The following is a 23,114-nucleotide window of genomic DNA, read 5'->3' as shown; positions in this document are numbered from 1 at the left end:
CTTATCCCCTTTCCTGTCTTATTTTTCTCCATAGTACACATCACCTTCTAACACACTCAATAATGTATTTCATTTGTCTAACTCCCCTAGTAGAATGTTTGCTTCAAAAAAGTAAGGATTTTTATTTCTTTCATTCACTGCAGTGTTCCCAGAGCCTAGAACATGCCTGGAACTTACAGATGTTTGATAAACATTTGTTGAATAAACATGATTGATAAAGATGAAAATTCCATAGTATTGGTGGTTGTCTAGGGAAATATACTTTCAGATGTGGCCAGTCAGAGTGTGAATTGGAATTACCTCTTTGGAGGGCAATTTGGCAAGATCCAGGCTTCCCTGGTGGCTCAGATGGTAAAGCATCTGTCTGCAATGCAGGAGACCCGGGTTTGATCCCTGGGGTGGGAAGATGCCCTGGAGAAGGAAATGGCAGCCCACTCCAGTACTCTTGTCTAGAAAATCCCATGGACGGAGGAGCCTGGTAGGCTACAGTCCATGGGGTTGCGAAGAGTCAGACACAACTGAGCGACCTCACTTCACTTCACTTTTTGGCAAGATCCATCAAAAATTAAAAAGGCATCTTACCTGTGACCTAGAAATTCAACTGCCAAATATTTATTCAAGAGATATACATGTCCAAACACATAGTTCAAGGATATTTACTGCAGCATTATTTTAATAATAAATGGCTGTAATGAACTTGTTATTCATCCATTGGCATCTGGTTAAAAAAACATAAGGGCATCAACTACATAAATGCAACTGTTAAAGATCATAGAGAAGAAGTTCTTCATGTGCTGGTGGGACAGTCTGTGTTGTAAACTGAGTGAAAAAAGCCAGGGACAGAAATGTGTGGAGTATGGCACTGAGTATAAAGGGAAAAGGCTATGGGTGCCTATACTTACATGTTTGCATAAGCATTAAGTGTATGTGTGTGTGTGTTTAAAATCTGGAAAATAGTCAAAAAATTCAGTCGCAGTCAACTCTTTGGGACCCCATGGACTGTAGCCCCCCAGTCCCATGGACAGGGCCCCTGTCCGTGGGATTTCCCGGCAAGAATCCTGGAGTGGGTTGTCATTTTTTCCTCCAGGGGATCTTCCTGACTCAGGAATCCAACCTGGCTCTCCAGCCTCTCCTGCACTGGCAGGCGGATTCTTTACCACTGAGCCACTGGGGAAGTCAAAAAGCTAATGACAGAGGTTGCCTTTTTTTCAGAAAATTATTCAAGGGCTGGGTGACTTGTAAACAATTTTTTAAAATTCGTTGTGAACGTTGTACTTAAAAAGCTCACTTCTATAATGCATGAATCCATTTTTGCTAACTTTTACCCCGTGTGGCGCTGACAGGCTAAAAATATGCCCTAACCTCTGCTTTGAAGGCAAGGGGTGGGGGTGGGAAGGAGGACCTTTTATTTCCTCGGGCAGTGAAGCCAATAAAACGTGTGAATAGATCCAGCCCAACCTCGTGCTCTGTGACTCGGGGGCGGGCTCCTCCCTCCCCCAGCCCCATCCCCAGCTGCGCCCTCGGATTCTGCCATCTGGCGGCTGGAGTCCCGGCTTCCTCCTTAGAGGGCAGCAGCGGAGCGTCTCGGGGACGCATGCGCCCCAATTTGCGCCCGGGGAATTAAAGAGCGAGAAGAAAAGCCCCAACGAAACCCGCGCCCCAAACAAAACCCAAGTGGAGGAAAGCGCGCGGCTCCGCAGCTCCGGGGCAGCGGAGGCGCCTCCCGCCTCGCTCGCGTCCCCGGCCGCGGCGGGATGCGCACGGACCGACCCGCGACGCCCCGGCCGCCACTGTGCCCGCACCTGGACGCCGGTCGGGTGGCCGCGCCCCAGTCGCGCTCGCTCGCCGCCGCGGCTCCCCCAGAGTGGCCCGGCGCCGGCGGGGCACCTCGCTCTCCATGGGGCTGAGGGACTGGCTGAGGACCGCGTGCTGCTGCTGCCCTTGCAAGTGCCTGGAGGAGCCCGCCGTGCCGGAGAAGGAGCCTCTGGTCAGGTGGGTGCCGCGCACGTCCCGGCCGTAATCTGGGGCTCCCTGGCCGCCGCCGGGCATCACGGACTCGGGGTTCCCGTGTGCTCCTCTGAGCTGGGGAGGTGCGCTTGTTTTAAGCTCACACGGAGGCACAGACTAAGCCCCTTGGTTCCTTAAAGAAGATCCTGGTCCTTGGGGGTTGTTCCTTGGGTAAAGTTTTTGCCAGAATGCACAAATTCTTGGAGGCGCCTGGGACCCAAGAAGATGTGTGTGGGAAACGGCAAGAGCTCGGGTGCAGTTCCCCGGGCAGAGAACTACCGGAGAGAAGTTTGCACAGGGGTCCTATTAAATACAACTGTGATTGTCTGTTTCATAGGCATGTTTCAGTGAAATGGGCGACTGTGAATTTCTTTCACCCAGGAAAAAAGTTACTCAATTTTATTAGGAAGAGAAGACATTTACAGTGACGGAGAGCAAGGAAATATTTTTTACATTAAAAAAAGTACATATTTTTCTCAGGGGACACTGGAACGTTGATTCATGACAGATTAAGCTATTAAGTGTGAGGAAATTAATGCAAGTTAGCAATGCGCTAAGGGCCTTTGTGAAGGGACCATACAACACGGCTTTGTTCAGGGCTGTGATTGTAAGCAATTATTTTATATCTTGACTGCTGAAATCAAGGTTTCATTTCGGCATGACTTGGGGGTAGGTAGGTTAGAAACAAAATATTTGAAATGAAATTAGGAAATAGTAGGTGAGGCAAAATTCCAGGGTTTCGTAGGCAAAAACATGGAAGCCAGTGTTTCTTATGAAATATGCAACTAATATGATAAAGCTTTCACAACTTTTTAAAAACACGATTTACCTTTTCTTACTCTGTCAAGTCCAAACACTCCCCATGACTTTTGAGATCTTACATAACCCCTTCCCTCCTGTCCACTCCTGTTTTCCGGTATATTACACGCTGTGCACTCTTTGATTTAATCAGACAGGCATCCTTACTGCTCTAGGAACAATCTAAGCTTCTTATTCCCTCCAAGCTTGTTCAAAGTGGTGACCTTTATTTTTCCTGCCTGTTCTTAAATGGTAGTTTTCAAGTCCCCCTCAGTCAGTCGGTCTTTGATTTTTTCGTCCTTATTCATCTTTCTCGCCTATGACTTAGGGTTTAGAACTTGCTATCTGCTCCTCATGGTTTAGTGAGCACATATATACATAAACATGTATGTCCTGTTTGCTTTCTGTGTATAATATACACACCATACACAATGTTTTTGTTTGCTCCTGCAATGGTGTTCCCACTTCGATTATTAGATTGTTGTGGGTAGGGAGAAACCCAGTAATCTACCCCTAGTCTTAAAATAGTGGATCAGTTCAGTTCCGTCGCTCAGTCGTGTCCGACTCTTTGCGACCCCATGAATCGCAGCACGCCAGGCCTCCCTGTCCATCACCAACTCCCGGAGTTCACTCAGACTCGCAGTCTGGAATTTCAGGCTTGGATTATACCCTCAATTTGTCAATATTCATAATAACTTGAAATAACAGCCTTCAGCTTGGTCTCATTCTCAGAGCCTTGGGTCTTTCCAATATTCTGTTGGGAATTGCTATTTAAGATAATAGTTTTGGTTGTCTTAAAAAATCTCAACCCTCTCCTGCCTTGGTTTACATTGTAAGTCAGAGAATTTTCAAGTGATTTTAAGGCTTTAGAGTCAGTTGAGGCAGAATAGCATGGTTCTCATGAGCCAGATTGCCTGGGGTTAAATTCCAGCCTGGGTGACCTGGCACAAGTTATGAAACTTTTTGTGCTTTAATTTCCTCATATGTAAAACGGGAATGATAATAGTATGTACCTCAGAAGGATGCAGTGTATAGATACCTGCATGTTCTTTCCTGCCCAAATCATTAGAAGGTCTAGATTGAAATCTTTTTTAAATGTGAAATTCAGTGCTTTTTAATACATTCACAAAGCTGTGCAGTCATCAACACTCTTAACTCCGGACATTTTTCATCACTCCAAAAAGAAGCACTATACTCATTGGCAGTCACTTGCTGCCCTCCCCTCCCTGCCCACTCCCTGCCATCCCCCAGGCCCACAGTCAACCACGAATCTACTTTTTGTCTTTAGAGATTTACTTCTTCTGGACATTTTGTATAAACGGAATCCTTCAATGTGTGGCCTTTTGCATCTGACTTCTTTCACTTAGCATAATGTTTTCAAGTTTCATCTGTGTTGTAGGTTTATCAGCACTTAACTCTTTTTATTGTTGGATAATATTCCAGTGCATAGATGTTTTACATTTTATTTATCAATTGATAGATATTTGGGTGATTCCCACTTTTTGGCTTTTAAAATAATGCTTCTGTGAACATTAGTGTACACATTTTTGTGTGGACGTATGTTTTTGATTCTCTTGGGTATACACCTAGAAGTGGAATTGCTAGGTCACATAGTAAATTTTACATTTTAACTTTCTGAGTTGCTGCCAGGCTGTTTTCCAAAGTGACTGGTTTGAAATCTTGACGTGGTGAAGTCATATGGCCAGATGGTCTTAATTTTTATTTTATTAAGAACTTCATTCTTCATGTCATTTTTTTTTCATTTATAAAAAAAAGATTTTGTACAGACATTGCCTGCCCTCAGCTGAATCCTTTATTCCATCATAAAACAGTGGTTATCAGGCTTTATGTCATACCCCAAGGCAATAGTGCTGGAAGAGGTATGGTCGAAAGGAAGACATTCGTCACTTGTGTGCGTGGTCACCTGCAGTCCTTTCCCAAAACGGACCAGGGAACCTCATTAGTTCAGCAAAACTAGTTTTTAATCTCAGCTCCTATGCCAATCTGACATTGCCGCTTGTGGTTTTTAAGAAATATTTATTGATTTATTTGGCTGCGTTGAGTCTTAGTTGGGGCACACAGACTTGGAAGTTGTGGCAATGCATGGGTTTTGCTGCCCCGCAGCATGTGGGATTCCAGTTCCCTGACCAGGAACCCAACTGGTGTCCCCCACATTACAAGGCAAATTTTTAACCACTGGACCACCAGGAAAGTCCCTGTGTTTTTGATCTTGCTTTGTTTGCGTTTTCTGGAATTTTGGACCTAAAGGGAATGGCTGTCAGTTGTCTGGCTTGCATCTATATTTTTCTCTGTCCCATGAGTTCTTTCTTTGCCCTTTCTCTTGAAGTATGCTGGGGCCTCCCCTGACTATAAATTCATCCCCATGTTGCTGTTTTCTTTAGCTGGCATCCTCTGCTTTCCCTTGTGTTGGGCGCAGATGTCTTTAAAGTGCAGTCAATTGTACCCCCACCTCCTCCTTCACCTCCCACTCATCATGAGATCTGGTTCCTTCCCCTGCATGACTACATGAGAACTCTTCTCTTGAAAGTTACAAGAGAAAGAAATCTGCTGTTCTTTTCTCGGTGTACATGGAGTGCCCCTGTGCTGACCATCCAGGCCTGATTTCCTATTTCCTCCTTCTCTGGCCTCTGATTTCTCATTCTCTCGTCTCTGTGCCTGTGATCCATCTAATCCTGCTGGTTTCCCTTCTGGTGTTGCTGTCAATGGCATAATTGTTAGCTAGACATCTTTTTGTTTGCTCTACTGTGGAACATTCTGCTTGGTTTTTAAGGTCCATTTCAGTTGCCGCCTATATGATGAAGTCTTAGAAAGTCTCCCCAGACAGTTATGGTGTCTCTTTTTTTTCTGTTTACCCCTCAAGTCCCTTACTGCACTCTCCCTGGTATTATTTCACTTGTAAGGTGGGGGCTGTGACCCCTGTCAGACTGTAGATTTTAATCTAGATTGGGGGGGATGAATCTTACTACTTTAGCATCCCCTGTTGTGTCCAGCACAGTCCTCCACGTGGAGTCAGAACTGAATAAATACTTTTTGATTAATAAAAATTATAATAGCTGTTAATTTATGAATTTCTTCCTATGTGTAATTTTAAAAAATATATTTGGAACAAAATGTTATAAAGGATAACAGAACAGATACCCACATACCAGCACCCACCTTAAAAAAAAATTAACAGTAGAGTGGAACCCCCCTGTGTATCCATCCATGACTGCATTGTCCTTGTCCTGCATAAGTAACCTCTACACCAAATCTGTATTTAGCATTCTTAAGCTTATATAAATGGCGCATACTATACTGTGCTATTGTATAAGGTTTTTTACATGCATTCTGTCATTTGTTGCTATGGGAAAGATTACAAGCCATGCATTCTATCCTCTGTCACTGTGGGAAAGATTGAAGGCAGAAGGAGAAGGGGGTGGCAGAAGATGAGATGGTTAGATAGCATCACTGACTCAGTGGACGTTAATTTGAGCAAACTCCAGTTTTTTTCAGTAGTCATCTGTGGATGTGAGAGTTGGACCACAAAGAAAGCTGAACACTGAAGAATTGATGCTTTTGAACTATGGTGCTAGAGAAGACTCTTGAGAGTCCATTGAATAGCAAAGGAGATCAAACCAGGATCTAAAAATTGAAATCAACCCTGAATATTCATTGGAAGTCCTGATGCTGAAGCGGAAGCTCCAATACTTTGGCCACCTGATGTGGAGAGCTGACTCATTGGAAAAGACCCTGATGCTGAAAGATTGAGGGCAGGAGGAGAAGGGGGCGACAGAGGGTGGGATGGTTGGATGGCATCATCGACTCAACGGACATGAGTTTGAGCAACCTCTGGGAGATAGTGGACAGGGAAGCCTGGCGTGCTGCAGTTAATTAGTTAAATGAGGTCCCAAAGAGTCAGACACGACTTAGCCACTGAACAGCAATAGTGACCAGATAAAATAGGTGTTATTTATTCCTCATTTTATAGGGAAGGAACTCAGGGCTTAGAGTGTTTAAATAATTAGTTCACAGTCACAACTGGTAAGTTGGAGAGTCAGAATTTGAATCCATGTCTGTTTGACTTCAGAGTTTATTCCTTGCATTGCAGAAAATTTAGAAAGCTACCAAACAGTTTCCAAATTGAACTGATGGTGTTTATATCCTAGACACTGGTAGATGTCACTAGCTTTAGCTCCTGCCCATGGTGACTCTTTGCTCCTTTTCCTTTCTTCTTTGTCCTTCCTTAGTTTAATTCTTCTGCCTGGATGCAGGGGCAACCTCACCTTGAGAGCCAAGCCCAGGGGGAGTTAAGAAACCTGAGTCCTTGTCCCAACTATTAGTTGTCTGTGGGACTTTGGGGAAGTCTTGTAACTTCCTTGAATCTTAGTTTCTTCTTCTGTCCAGGGAAGGCATCTGACTTTAAGGTGCAGCCTTGAAGCGCTGTTCCAGGCTTGATGCAGACTGTCTTCTTTCTGTGGCCTTATGTCAGCTGAAATTCTGTTTGACATGGAATACAGGGGCATCAAGGTTGTGTGTAGTCCTGGGAAGGAGCCTGAAGGCCTACAATGTGTGAATCATGACTGTGATCCAGCTGCCAAGGTCGGCTTCACCAGCAAATATGTGAGTAGGCATTTCTAACACAGGAAGCTTAGAACAAGTCTAGGCTTGGAGAGATGATCCATGGCCGGATGTGGGCTTGACACCAGGCTTCTGTGATAAAAAAGCCAAAGGTTTTATTCAGTCTCACTATTTCCTCACCTTCATCCCAGGTTTAGGAATGAATCATGGAATGTTCATCTTGTCCATCATCTATGTAAATTTTGAAGTTCTGAAAGCCATTCTTCTCCGCACTGTTTTTCTCAAGTAGAGTAAGTAATGAGCACAGTGACAACAAAATATCCATATGTGCTGAGGACAGGACGATGATGCAAATGGATCATTTTGGAATGGCTGGATCATTATTTATTTGTCTGTAAAATAGCGAATGACGTTTTGACCCAAGATTTCATGTTGCTAATTAAAAGAAACAGTGGGGTACCTGTTATTAGGTTCCAGGACTGCTGTGACAAGTTGCCACAAACTTGATAGCTGTATATTAAGGCATATATGTAGAATCTAGAAAAATGGAACAGATGAATCTATTTGCAGAGTAGGAATAGAGACGTATACGTGGTAAGGAGATGTGTGGACACAGTGGGAAAAGGGGAGGGTGGCATCGTTTGGGAGATTGGGGATGACATATATACACTGCCATGTGTAAAGTAGACAGCTAGTGGGAACTGTTGTATAGCACAGGGAGCTCAGCTTGTTGCTCTATGATGACCTAGGGAGTGGGATAGGGAGAGTGTGGGAGAGCGGTCCAAGAGGGAGGGGTTTTATGTATACTTATAGCTGATGGCAGATGGTGACTGCAGCCATGAAGTTAAAAGACGTTTGCTCCTTGGAAGCTATGACCAACCTAGACAGCATATTAAAAAGCAGAGACATTACTTTGCCGACAAAGATCTGTCTAGTCAAAGCTATGGTTTTTCCAATAGTCATGTGTGGACGTGAGAGTTGGACTATAAAGAAAGCCGAGCACCGAAGAATCAATGCTTTTTAACTGTGGTGTTAGAGAAGACTATTGAGAGTTCCTTGGACTGCAAGGAGATCAAACCAGTCAATCCTAAAGGAAATCAATCCTGAATAGTCATTGGAAGGACTGATGCTGAAGCTGAAACTCCAGTACTTTGGCCACCTGATGCGAAGAACTGACTCATTGGAAAAGACCCTCATGCTGGGAAAGATTGAAGGCAGGAGGAGAACGGGTTGACAGAGGATGAGATGGTTGGATGGCATCACTGACTGGATGACCATGAGTTTGAGCAAGCTCCGGGAGATAGTGAAGGACAGAGAAGTCTGGCATGCTGCAGTCCGTGGGGTTGTGAAGAGTCGGACACAACTGAGCGACTGAACAACAACAGTACATATTTGTTTTGCAACCAGTAATAGGCCCTGCACTTTGTTCTTTGGTGTCTTTTTTTTTGGAAAATAATTTTGGTGAGACTGTATATATCTAAAGAACCCCTGTACTGCCTGGAAAGGAGTTAAGAGTTTGCTGTATTGCCTCTCATTATTTTTTTCTTAACTTTTAAAATCTTGTGTTTGTATATCAAAGACTGAAAATATACAAGCACATATACAGTGTAAAACACAACTACAGGGATTTCCATGGTGGTCCAGTGGTTAAGACTGCCTTCCAATGCTCGGGGTACAGGTTCAATCCCTAATTGGGGAGGCAAGATCCCACATGCCTGGTGGCCAAAAACCAAACACATAAAAAAGAAGCAATATTGAAACAAATTCAATAACGACTTTAAAAAATGGTCCACATTAAAACACACACACACACACACACACAAAAACTTTAAAAAAAAAACAAACAACTACAAGATGGATACTCCTATAATCACCACCCAAGGCAAGAGATAGCTGTGGGCAACCCCACCCCCCACCCCTGATTATATCTAGACTTTTGTGATAGTCATTTCCTTGCTTTTCTTGATAGCTTTTCCGCCTATGTATGCACCTTAAAAATGGACTTTAGTTTGCCTGCTTTTAAACTTTACATACGTAGAGTCAAACTGTGTGTGTGCTTGACTTTGTGAGCTCGGCCCCAGCTGGGGCATGCAGTGGTTCTCACTGCTTGATGGTGTATTCCCACTGATTGGCCCATTCTTCTGTTAGTGGATTTTATAGTGTATTCCCTTTGGTTCACCCATTCTTCTGTTGGTGGACTTTTGGGTGGTTTCCAGTTTGGGGCTATTACACATGGTATAGATTTTAAAGTCAGCACAAGGGGGCAAATTGTTCATTCTTCAGTCACATTGGCCTCCTCCTGGGTCCTCAGATACACTCTTAGCGCCCTCCCTGCCTAGCGTGTTCTTTCTTCACTTACCTGGGAAACTCCCTTCCTCAATTCAGGTCTCTATTTAAAGTTCTTTTATCAGAAAGATCTTCCCTGACCACACTGTTTCAAACAGTACTTTTCACCCTCACTCTGGCCCTTATTCCTTCAGAGGCTGATCACCACCAGACATGAATATATATGCTTACTGTCTCCTTCGTCTGGAAGACTCTGAGCCCCACCTTCATGAATTTAAACAGCTCAAAGATGTTAAGAGCTTGTCTGTGAGTCTGGAGAGTGGGATTCCAGCCTCGTTTCTGCCATTCAGAGTCCTGTGATGTTGGGAAGTCAACATTCATTCATTCAGCAAATTGAGCATCCATTAAGTGTCAGGTCCTGTTCTAAGCACTCCACATACATCATTGAGCAAAAGAGATACAGATTGTATCCTCAAGGGGCTTTTATTATGGTTTTAGGGGAGCACAACAAACAGTAAACATAGTATTGATAAATAAATCAGAAGGTAAACAAATACAGTCATCCCTAAGTATCTGCAGGGAGTTGATTCCAAAAACCACCATCTGCTCTGCACCTCCCCCAACCCAGGGATGTAGACCCCGTAAATCGAGTCGGGGCAGGAGAGCATGCATGCAGTTTTAAGTAGATTGGTCAGAGTAAGCCTCATTGAAGAAGGGATATTTAAACAGTGATATGAAGGAGGGGAGGGAGCGAGGCATGTGGATATAGGGGTGGGGGTGGGGAGGGAGCACTATCATAGGTGGAAGGATCAGCCAGTGCAAGGGCCTGGAAATGGCCCGTGACTGGTGGGTTCAGGGAACAGCAAAGAGACCAGAGTGGCTGGCATGTCATGTGGGGATTATAGACCACGGTGTGACCTGGGCTTGTATTCTATGTCAGATGGAAGCCCCTGGAGGGTTGTGAGGGAGGGGTGACAGGAATCGATTGACATATTGAAAAGATCACTTTAATTGTGTTAAGAAGAGAATTGGTAGAGACAGTGGTTGAAAAAGGTGAAAGTGAAAGAAAGCGTTAGACGATCAGTCGTGTCCGACCAACTCTTCGCAAGCCCACGGACTGTAGCCCTCCAGACTTCTCTTGTCCATGGGATTTCCCAGGCAAGAATACTGGAGTGGGTAGCCATTCCCTTCTCCATGGGATCTTCCAAACCTGGAAAAAGGTAGATCAGTGGAAAAAAAAAATTGCAGGAATTCTTCTTTGACCTGAGGAGCGGTACTGCTAGAGATGGGCATTTGTTTAATGTACGGTCAGTAGGATTTTCTGTTGGATTAGATGTTGGGAGTGAGAGAGCCAAGGATGACTTGAAGGGTTTGGCCTGAGGAAGGATAGGTTTCCCATCTTCTAGGTCGGGAGACTGTTGGTGGGGAGGTTTGGAGGGAAGGTCAGCGGCTTGGTGCACCATGTTGAACTTGAGCTGTGAACCAGGCATCCTCATGGAGAAGGGAAGAAGGCAGGCCGTGCAGGAGTCTGGGACTTGAGAACGTGGTCTGAGCTGGGGATTCAGTTACAGGTTTGAGAATCTTCCTCAAGAAGATGGCATTTAAAGCCGTGAGACGAGGAGTTAGTTAGTGTAAACAAGGCAGAGACCAAGGGCTGAGTCTAATCTTCCCGAGCCCCAGTGTTTCCTCATCTGGCAGAAAAATCAGGCTTCCCCTGCCTTCTTCACAGACTTCTTGTCAGAACCATCTTCAGGCTTTTAAAGCAGTGAATGAAACCCGTGATGATGTGAGACTCTGTTTCAGCCTTGGGATGGGAAGGCATGAAGGGTGAGAGCATGTCAGGGAGCAAGAGGGGCCCAGAAAAGCACCCGGAGTTTTCTTCTTACATATTGAGAAGGTAGATACCTCTGCTGTTGAAGGATGTCATGAGACCAAGTGTTTAAACACTGAGAAAAGCGCCAGAATCCTTTGGACGATGTTTAGACTTGGGGTTCAATCATGTTCAAACATTGGATTAATACTGATGTTTCTAAGCCTGGAGTCTCCCTTAGCCCTATTGGTACTGGAAGAAAAGAATCCCGAGAGGATTGGCCTCACACCCTCGGTGGGGTTGGGGATGGAAGCTGAAACTTTGCTCATCTTACCTTCTGGGAGAAAAAACAGCCTTTGCTTCGCTTCGTGTGTAACTTCAGAGTCACCTCTCAGATGCCCTAAGTTCATAAAATATTTATCATTAGCAGATGGCGGCCAGGGGCAAAACGGGCTCTCTCACTTTCCTCAGAACCTTTAGAAATCATTTCACAGGGGAGGGAGGGAGGGAGAATGAAGCTCCGATCCAGTGCCCTCTTCTCCCTGCCGTCTGTGGTCCTGGGCTCTGTCCCAGACCCCAGGGCCTTCGCACGGAGTTCTCTTTACACAAAGATCCCACAGTGCTTTGCAGGCTTGCGTGCACAGAGGTTTCCCGAGCTGCTGCTTTAGTTCGCTTTAGGTTTTTCTTCACTCTGGACTCTCCACACTAAGGGTTCAAAGTTTTAAAACAAAGCAGATACTGCCTTGCCTGGGTGATGGAGCAGGATGAAAGGAATGGGGAGCAGGGATCTTGGGAACCAGGCTGGTCTGACAGGTCCTTCTCTATGAGTTCAAGCCCTCGTTCACTTTTACCTTGATTGGTGTTTTCATGAAATTATTAACTTAATGATTTATTTAGTGGTGTGCCCCCACCTCTCTAGGCCTTCAAAGAAACCAGGTTTGTAACTTGAATAGATAAGAAGAAGGTGGTGGGAGTGAGGTCCAAATGAGGAGGCAGCCAAGTGGAGTAGGGGGCTGCTCTGCAGAGGAGAACAACCGCCCAGATCCCGAGCTTGAGAGCATCACTCGGATGAGAGTCATTGCTCACCCTGGGGCAGAAGCCCTTGGTTCTCTCCCTTGTTTTATATTGTCCCCTGGGGAGAGGATCAGTGACTAGGCAGGCAGAGTCTGAGACTCTGGGGTTGTCAGGGGAGCACTGCTCCTAATTAGGGGATGCTGGAGAGGCACTGCCTGTCTGGAGACATCCAAGCAGGCCAGTGTTGACCTTCCTACACAGCTGCCTTTGGGATTTTAGGTTAAGGATGGGTGGTACTGTTAGATGTTGGCTGGAGTCGTATGTGTGTGTCTGTGTGTATGTGTATGTGCTTGTGGGGTGGGGAGAAGAGAGAGAAGACAGAGAAATATTGATTAACTGATGGTGAGAGGGTAGGACTGACTGGCCAAGGGGCTTCCCTGGTGGCTCGGTGGTAAAGAATCCACCTGCCAATACAGGAGACGCGGATTTGATCCCTGAGTTGGGAAGATTCCCTGGAGAATAAAATGGCAGCCTGCTCCAGTATTCTTGTCTGGGAAATCCCATGGACAGAGGAGCCTGGCAGGCTATAGTCCATGGGGTTGCAAAGAGAAGAGCATGACTTAGCTACTAAACAACAATGAGAGACTGGCCAAGAAGGCACTTGTCATAATCTTCTCAAAACAAGCCAGGAAATTGTGGCTTACGAAGCCAAAAGTGGCCAGATTATTCAAGGTCAAATGCTGTTTATCACCTTCCCAGGTGGCACAGTGGTAAAGAATCTGCCTGCCAGAGCAGACACAAGAGACTCAAGTTCGATCCCTGGATCAGGAACATCCCCTGGAGAAGGGATGGCAACCCACTCCAGTATTCTTATCTGGAAATTTCCATTTGACAAAGGAGCCCTGTGGGCTAGAGTCCATGGGGTCGCAGAGAGTCTGATACAATTGAGCAATTAAGCACACACTCATTCAAGTGGATTCTGGCTAATGTCTAAACCTCCTGCATTAGGGAACTTGTAATGAGTTATGTCTGGGATTTCCTTTAGTACACTGAGGTCACAGCTCTGTAACTTTTAAAAGTACTTGTAAAGCAGCTTCTCTGTGCCCGCCCTCACCAGGTGATGTGGGTTGTGAAGAAATACTGAGTACATCCCGGTGACTCAGATGGTGAAGAATCTGCCTGCAATGTAGGAGACCCAGGTTTGATCTCTGGGTTGGGAAGATCCCCTGGAGAAGGAAATGGCAACCTGCTCCAGTATTCTTGCCTGGGAAATCCCATGGACAGATAGCCTGGCGGGCTACAGTCCATAGTTCGCAAAGAGTTGGACACGACCCAGCAACAAACACTTTCACTTTTCATCCCTACCTTAGAGGAGTGGAACCTATCAACTTGTTGAGACAAACAAATGAAACAGATTTGGGGAAAAATGAAAGACTGAGTTTCTGGAATGTAACTCAGGTTTCAGGATCTGAGAGGGATGTGTACTGCCCTGGTGAAAACTGTGCCCCCGGGGTTTGGATGCCTTGAGGAGAAGTCCCCGGGGAATTTGCTTCCCAGGGAAGTCGGGAACCACTTCACACCTGGAGTCAGTATCTGAGCCCCTATGTTTGAGGACCCATCCCATCACAGCACTTGGACGCACTCTATGAACTCTATGACTGTGGGTGCTTAGAGATGTCCCATCAAGGACCTTGTGCTGGAGGGTGGGGACCATCCTGTCCCGGGAGAAGTCAAACAACTGTGGAGTCTCGTCCGCATCTGCCAAGTGGGATAGCGTCACTGTCCCCTGCCCCCCTGAGACCTCAGATGGTTGAACAGAGGGAGGGATAGAGTGTGGAGGGCCTGGGGTAAAGTGCTGTGTGGTTTTACTGGCCGCAAAATTGTTTGGGCATAAAGACGTTGGAGTTCATGCTCTTCACGCTCTGACACTGTCCGGTGCCGCCTGCTCTGGAGAATTCCTCTTTGTCCAGCGTTCTCGCTCCCTGGGCTCTCCTGCTCTCTGTAGTCTCCTTTTCCATTCCTCTGAGGTCCTTCTTCATTCCCTCCCTTTCCTTCCTCCTTGTTCCCAGATGCTTCCTCTGCTCCCCTGGCTTCTGCGGTGATGGAGATGCATGAGTGTTTCTCCCACATCTAGGTTTCCTGCCCTGTCCTTGGTCCTAAGCCCAGATCCTGAGTGCTCTCTGCGTGTCCTGCAGGTATGCAGGTCAGCTGTGGCTCCTCCCATCCTCCGTAAAGGCATCACCCTCACGTGGTCAGCACTGACTCCCCTCCTCCCACCTCCGTGTCACCCATCTGGGGTCAATAGGGCAGCCATGACTGAGTCTCTGATGCTGCAGGAACCCATGCTTGCTGTTCCCTCCTCTTGTTCCTCAAGCCCGCGCCCTCCTTCACTCGTGCCCCAACCAGTATCTCAAAATGTTTCGAATTAAACGTGGACTGATTTAGCAATAGAATACCACCTTTCCTATGCCCCAAAGGAATTTTCTCTGTAACTCTCACGAATTACAGATTGAACCAGCTGTTGTGGTCGTGCTTGGTTTATGAGCATCTTCCTCTCTCTGCCGAGCAGCCCTGCTCATCTCCTGCCCCACCGCTCCCCCACAGTGGCCCCGAGGCCCCCGACACTAGGAACTCGAAGATCACGGCAGGAAAGCCACACCTACCCTCTTGTGACCGTTGATTGTGACAGCCTCCTAAGCCCTGTTCCTTCTTTATCGAGAGTTGTTGCTGTAAAACTCAGACCTGACAAGGCTCAAAATCGCTTCGATAACTTGTCACCGTTCCCAGAACAAAAGTTGAACTCCAGCAGACCCCAAATGTCCTTTTCTTTCTGTCTGTCCATTTCCCTCCTTGGGAGCCTGTGTGGTCAGCCCTGCGTGAACACTTGGGAGTTCCCCCACCCTGCGGACACTTTGAGTTTCCATACGCTGTAGGTGGTGTTCCCTCTGTCAGGAACACCATTCCCTTTGCTTCTCTTCCTGGAGAAAGGCTGTACTCCTCAGGTCTGGGTTAGTATTTACTCCATGTAACCTGTCTTCAACTTCCTTCTCATCACACATAATGTGTCTCTCTTTCTTTGTTCCTACAACTTTCTGTTTGCACTTAAAATTCACTTGCCTCCTTGCATTATAGTCACACCAGCAACAGGGGCAATGCCCTGTTTATTTGTGAGTTTCTAGAGCATCCAGCCCAGTAGCACTATATGGTTGTTGAATAAATGAATGAATGAATGAGATAGACATGCTTGGTAAAGCTCACATGGGCACCAAGGCATCATTTGCCTCCCTATTTGTTGGCTCATCATTCTTTTTTTTTTTTTTAATTTAGATTGTACTCTATTCTACAAGTCATCATTCTTAAAAGGAGTGAGTAGTGGGTCTCTCTGTTCAGCTTTTGCAGTGTCAGGCAGCTAAGGGAAAACAGGGCATTTCTGACAATCTTGTGGCTGATCTGTGTCTGACTCCCTGAAAGTTGCTCCTTCTCCGTAGTTCTGATCACTCTATCCAGTCTCAGCCCCTGCACTTCTGAACTGGAGAGACTTCAAGAACACTTTTCAATATCCGTTCAGGTAGCTGGCCTCCTGTAGACCTTGGCTCCAAGCTCCCATCCCCTCTCTGTCCCAGTTTTCATGAGTGGGCCGTGGTTGGCTCTCCCAAGCCTGACCCAGACCTCATCACTCAAGTGCTGGAGTCCGTCCCTAGCTGGGAGAGTTCCTGTGCTGAACACCAGTTTGGAGACCCAAACTTTGCTTCCTGTTGCAACATCTCCTTAGTGCCAACTTCTGAATATTTCATGTTGGTTTAAGCCTTAACATTACCTTCAGCCCAGTTGTCGGTTACTCTTATCCTTCCTTCCCAGATGCTGTCTGCTTATCAGGCGCCCACTGTCTGTCCTCCTTTGCCATTCCCTCCCATCACACCTGCAGATGTGCTGGCCACCCTGTGGCTGTGGGGCACTGTAGCTCTGCCTCAGACGAGGGCATCACTCACCGTGCAGGTGAAAAGCCAGAGAGCTTTTACCCTCTCCTGCTCCTGGATTATGTGGGTAATACCTATCCTGTCTCACCTGAGTTGCTTCAGTTCCATCTTAATGAATCCCACAGGTCCACTCTTCACCCCTCTGAAGCATTCTCCACACTGTAGCCAGAAAGATCTTTTTTTTTTTTTTTAATTGTGGTAAAAGTCACATAATATAAAGCATACTATGTTAACCATGGTCTTCCCTGATAGCTCAGTTAAAGAATCTGCCTGCAATGCATGAGACCCCGGTTCGATTCCTGGGTCAGAAAGATCTGCTGGAGAAGGGATAGGCTACCCACTCCAGTATTCTTGGGCTTCCCTTGTGGCTCAGCTGGTAAAGAATCTGCCTGCAATGTGGGAGACCTGGGTTTGATCCCTGGGTTGGAAAGATCCCCTGGAGAAGAGACAGGCTACCCACTCCAGTATTCTTGCCTGGAGAATTCCATGGGCTGTACAGTCCATGGGGTTGCAATGAGTTGGACACGACCAAGTGACTTTCGCTTTCATGTTAAAGTGAAGTCGCTCAGTCGTGTCCAACTCTTTGCGACCCCATGGACTGTAGCCTATCAGGCTCCTCTGTCCATGGGATTTTCCAGGCAAGAGTGCTGGAGTGGATTGCCATTTCCTTCTTCACGGGATCTTCCCGACCCAGGAATCAAACCCGGGTCTCCCACATTGCAGGCAGACGCTTTACCATCTGAGCCACCAGGGAAGCCGTGTTAACTATATCTAACTGTACAGTTCAGTGGCTCTAAGCACATTCACATTGTTGTACAACTTTCACCATCATCCACCTCTCGGATTTTTCACCTTCCTAAACTGAAACTCTATCCCTATTAAACACTAAGACTCCCTTCCCGATCCCCACCTCCTCCCACTCCTGGCCCTTCTCATCTACCAATGACTTTCTTTTATTAAAAAAAAAAATTATTATTTGGCTGGGCTGGGTCTAAGTTGCAGCATCTGAGATCTAGTTCCCTGACCAGGGATAGAACCTGAATCCCCTGAATTGAGAGTTGGGATTCTTAGCCAGTGGACCACCAGGAAAGTCCCCAGTGTACTTTCTGACTCGATGAATTTGAGTATTCTTTGTTGTTGTCATTGTTCAGTCGCTGAGTTGTGTCCGACTGTTTTCAACCCCGTCGACTGCAGCATGCCAGGCTTCTCTGACCTCCACTGTCTCCCAGAGTTTGCTCAGATTCATGTCCTTTGAGTTGGTGATGCTATCTAACCATCTCATCGTCTGCCACCTACTTTTCCTTTTGCCTTTAGTCTTTGCCAGCATCAGGGTCTTTTCCAATGAGTCAGCTCTCCACATAAGGTGGTTAAAGTACTGGAGCTTTAGCTTCAGCATCAGTCCTTCCAGTGAATATTCAGGATTGGTTTCCTTTAGGATTGACTGGTTTGATCTCCTTGCAGTCCAAGGGACTCTGAAGAGTCTTCTCCAACACCACAGTTCAAAAGCATCAATTCTTTGGTGCTCAGCTCGTTTTATGGTCCAACTCTCACATCTGTACCTGACTACTGGAAAGACCATAGCTTTAACTATACTGACCTTTGTTGGCAAAGTAATATCTCTGCTTTTTAATATATTGTCTAGGTTTGTCATAGCTTTTCTTCCAAGGAGCAAGCGTCTTTTAATTTCATGGCTGCAGTTACCGTCCGCAGTGATGGAGCCCAAGAAAAGAAAATCTGTCACTGTTTCCACTTTTTCCCCTGTATTTGCCATGGAGTGATGGGATCAGATGCCATGTTCTTAGTTTTTTTGTGTGTAAGTTAGAAAAATCTTTAAAGGTGTAATGTTGTTCATGTCACATTGCAGTCCTGCTTTAAAGCCCTTCTGCATCTTACCTAGCTCCTAGGAATAAAGACCACATTTCTAAAGAATGTTAGAAAACACGGCCTACAGAGCCAAGAGTATCTGGCCCCAGGTGTCTCCTCAGCTTCTCTTTCACTCACGAGCCAACAGCCCCCTTCTTTTACTACCTTGGCCCTGCTTCAGTCTACCCCAGGGCCTTTGAACATGCCATTTCCTTTGTTTGGAACTCCGTTTCTTGTCTTTCAGCTTAAAACCCATTTAAATCCCTTTTTCACAACGCCTACCTAATGCCTACCCCCACTGCCTCTAACAGCTCCCTGAATTCCCCCTTTATAGCAGTTACCACTGTTTTTAATTATACTGTCATGTGATCATTCATTACTCTCTGTCCCTCCCTAGACTCCAAGGTCCAAGGATAGGGACCACGTCTGTGTTGTTCACAATTTTATAAGCCCTGTGAGTAACGTGGAGTCAGGGACTTGTACATATTATTAGCATCAGATTAAGGGGATGACCCCAGCATGACCTGACCTGACCAGTCCCACAGAAGTTAACCAGGTCTTTGTACAAGCATGTCCTAGGTATGACACTCTGCCACTCAGCTCCTCGTAAACATAGATACGGCCTCATCAAGGGTAAATCATGACACAGGTGTCAGCATGTGGCTCCTAAAATCCTTACTCAACATCCAGTACTGCTTATTGAAAGTATTCAGATGTGCATGTTTATTCCTTAATTTTCTTGTTGTAAGGAATTTGATAGATAATATTAATACATACCATTGTACTTTGAATTCACTCTTATTTCCTTGAATTCAGAACCAGTAAAAATTTCATCTCTTTGTATGAATTGTTTGCTCCTTTTAATCACATGAGAATTGTATTCCTCATTGGAATTCCTTTTTTTTTTTTTTTTGTCTTATCTGCCAGGGTATTCATGATAAATTTCATGTTTAACATGGTAAAATTACCTCTGCCAGGTATCCTATTTTAGTTGTCCTCTGTTGTTTTAAAAGTGACTTTTAATTGTTCTGTTGTGTTATGCTTCATTATTAAAATCAGTGCAGATTCTTTTGCTTGGAATATATGTTTATATGTTGTGTGTGCATGCTAACTTGCTTTAGTCGTGTCTGACTCTTTGCGACCCTGTGGACTGCAGCCCACCAGGCTCCTCTGTCCATGGGATTTTCCAGGCAAGAATACTGGAGTGGGTTGCCGTGCCCTCCTCCAGGGGATCTTCCTGATCCAGGGATCAAACCCCTATCTCTTAGCCTCCTGCATTGGCTGGCAAGTTCTTTATCATTAGCGCCATTGTGCTCTAGAGCCTGTGCTCCACAGCAGGTGAACCCTGCCACCACAACTATTACATGTTACTGAGAGAGTTCAGTTCAGTTCAGTTCAGTCACTCAGTCGCGTCCGACTCTTTGCCATCCCATGGACTGCAGCACACCAGGCTTCCCTGTCCATCACCAACTCCCGGAGCTTGCTCAGACTCATGTCCATTGAGTCGGTGATGCCATCCAACCACCTCATCCTCTCTCGTCCCTTTCTCCTCCAGCCTTCAATTTTTCCCTGCATCAGGGTCCTTTCCAATGAGTCAGTTCTCCACATCAGGCAGCCAAAGTATTGGAGCTTCAGCTTCAGCATCAATCCTTCCATTGAATATTCAGGACTGATTTCCTTTAGGATTGACTGGTTTGAGAGTCTAAGGGACTCTCAAGAGTCTTCTCCAACACCACAGTTCAAAAGCATCAATTCTTCAGCGTTCAGCTTTCTTAATGGTCCAACTCTCACATCCATACATGACTACTGGAAAAACCATAGCTTTGATTAGACAGACCTTTGTTGCCAAAGTAGTGTCTCTGCTTTTTAATATGCTGTCTAGGTTGGTTATAGCTTTTCTTCCAAGGAGCAAGCATTAAGGAGAGTTAACAGGCAGGTTGATAAGAAGTCCAAGCCTAAGGCCCCTTTAAGGAAGAGATAAACGTTTTTTCTTTTTCACATTCTTTTGCCTTAGACAAGTAGGCCTCATAGGCAGCAGTATCTCTTGTTCAAGGACCTGCCTTTTTTTGAGCTTTGGATGTATGTTATGGGAGAAAATCTGGGTAAAAACTTTCACAGCCTTGAGCTCTGAGTTAACCTGTTTCTTCTGGCTAATCTCATGCTGATGTCATCCTAGGACGTATGTTATGGGAAACAGTCTGGACAAAATTCTCACAGCCTTGAGGTATTTTTTTTCTGTTCTCAGCAGCTGGCAGAAAAGTATATAATGCCCTGCTAAACTAGTGAGGTGGGTACTCTTTCTACCCACTTCTGATGTCTATGTCAGAAGCTTTCTTTGTCCTGTCACTTTAAATAAAATTGTGCATACAAAGCTCTGAGTGACTGAGACCTGTCTTTGGTCCCAGGGTTAAATCTTCTCCTTTGGAGACCACGAATCCAGTGGCACTGTTCACCGTAAACTATCATTACATTATGTAATACGTAATGTATTTTAATTTATGTGTTACTTACATGTGGCGTATATATATATATTTAGTTGATTATTTTGGGTCTTTGTTGCTGCACAGCTTTTCTCTAGTTGTGGAAGTCAGGGGCTGCTCTCCAGTTGCGGTGTGCGGCTCCTCTTGTTGCAGAGCACAGGCTCCAGAGTTGTGGCTCTTGGGCTTAGTTGCTTTGTGACATGTGTATCCTCCCAGACCAGAGATTGAACTCATGTCTCCTGCATTGACAGGTGGATTCTTTACCACTGAGCCACCAGGGAAGCCTGATGTATGTATTACATGTAATATGTATTACAAAGCCCTTATTCCCCCTTTTCTTATCCCGTAGTGGTAGCAATCCATATTCTTCGTTTGGAGCCACGCTGGCCAGGGATGATGAAAAGAATTTGTGGAGCATGCCTCACGATGTGTCCCACACAGAGGCAGACGACGACAGGATCCTGTACAACCTGATTGTCGTTCGTAATCAGCAGGCCAAAGATTCAGAGGTAAGCAGCTTTTGAGATCTTGCTATGTGCAGATGGTAATGCACAGCAAAAGAGAGCAATGACAGAGAAGAACAGCTTGAAGTAGAGAAAAGAATGAAGCATGATATGTGTGAAACGAAGGACAGGTCTTTTAGCATCTAGTCACGAATTATAGCTGGTCTTGGTATACGTGCTTAATACACAGATAAGACTGATTTCTAATTGTTGCTTTAATGATATAAATTACAACTGTATGGAAAAAGCAAGGCAGTGCTGTTCAGATCATGAAGATACTTTATGGCCTTAAATAGCTTAACCAGTCCATGTCTAATCTTTGGCCAGCCGCAGTTCAACATTCAAATTGAAGGTTGGAGGGTACTTTGCATTATCCCCAGTTTTGAATTAATGGAGCCTGAATTTTTTTTTTTTTTCTGTTTTATCTTCTTGAATTGTGCTTATTGATCAAATAGTATATCTGGTGTATTTGAGATGATTTGTGTAATAAGGCTTGAAATCACTCTTAATGGACTTTTAATCAAAGTTATTGATACAGGAACACTATTGATACAGGAACACTAGACTATTGAAAAGGAGATGACTTCATAAATTAAGAGAAAACAGCAAAAGGGATCATATTTTATTTTCTCTTTTTTTTTCAAAAGTAGTATTATGTACTATAACAATACAGTATAATGTTATATTATAGGTGTTTTTTTTCATATAATACAGCCTGAGTTTTCTAACCTCTGTGTTCAACTGTTAGTTCTGAGTAGATACCTATATTAGATATGACTTTGTGTGTTCCTTTGTATTTTATAGTAATTGAGAAGAATAGGGAGATTTAAAACGTCAGGCTCTTGTTTTGAAGTAAAGTACCAGAGCGTGTGTGTATGGGGCAGTTATGGCAAGGGAGGTCTGTTTCTTATGTAGGTTTCTTTATATTTTTGATTATTGTTTTTTCTCCAAAACATGCTGTAGCAGGATATGATAACTTTTTTTTTTTTGGCCACATGGCTTGTAGGATCTCAGCTCCCCAGCCCAGAGATCAGTCTCCTACCCCCTGCAGTGGAAGTGAGGAGTTGTAACCACTGGACTGCCAGGGAAGTCCCAGTAACTTTTAGAAGAGCCGCGTGTCCCAGTCCTTTTATTCTGGTGTGACCTGGAGTACCTTACGGGGATGGAGGTAGACATAGAAGTGAGGAATCACAATTGCCTCTGGTTCTTAAGACCTTGGGGAAGGGGTAGCTGGAGAGTCCCCCAGTGGCTTTGATGAGCATCCTTTATTGGCTGTGGGGTCTTGCTGAGGACCACTTCTACAAAATATTGGTCACAGGGCTTAAGTCAAAGACTAGGGGAAGGAAATGGCAACCCACTCTGGTATTCTTGCCTGGAAAATCCCATAGACAGAGGAACTGGCGGGCTACAGACCATGGAGTCACAAAAGAGTCGGACATGTCTTAGCAACTAAACCACCACCAGCAGCATCCTACTAGTGGCCGTGCACCTGCTACCCCGGCTTCCCTTATCCCCACTGCAATCCCCTCCTCCACTGGTAACGTTCGAAAGACATCGTACAGGCTGCTTAGGCCAGGAACAGCCATCCTGGCTGCCCCTCCTGAGCATATGGACGGGAATGCATGCATGACCTAGTTTTTCCTTTAATGGGAAGAGATAGTCCTTACCCTACTGTATTGGGCTGACCAGCTAGGGTTTCTGCTGGTGAGAATGGAACCAGTTCTTTTTTTCCTTTTCTTTCCACACTCTTCAAAACTGTGACTGTAATAGGGAAATGAAACATATAGTACTCCTCTCT

At 45.3% G+C, this 23,114-nt stretch overlaps 1 protein-coding gene across 1 annotated transcript in view; it reads left to right on the top strand.

Moving 5' to 3' along the window:
• The first annotated feature begins 1,897 nt into the window (after nt 1-1,897).
• MREG (melanoregulin) overlaps nt 1,898-23,114 on the top strand; it is a 68,330-nt gene continuing 47,113 nt past the window's right edge. Inside the window, exons 1-2 of the mRNA NM_001192953.1 lie at nt 1,898-1,992; nt 21,163-21,322. Coding sequence (NP_001179882.1) covers nt 1,898-1,992; nt 21,163-21,322 — 255 coding nt within the window. The remainder of the gene's footprint in view (nt 1,993-21,162; nt 21,323-23,114) is intronic.

The sequence above is a fragment of the Bos taurus genome, chromosome 2, assembly GCF_002263795.3.
Source record: "Bos taurus isolate L1 Dominette 01449 registration number 42190680 breed Hereford chromosome 2, ARS-UCD2.0, whole genome shotgun sequence".
In the NCBI taxonomy this organism is placed as follows: Eukaryota; Metazoa; Chordata; class Mammalia; order Artiodactyla; family Bovidae; genus Bos; species Bos taurus.
Note: the sequence above shows the minus strand (reverse complement) of the source record. Positions and strands in the feature narration are given on the sequence as shown.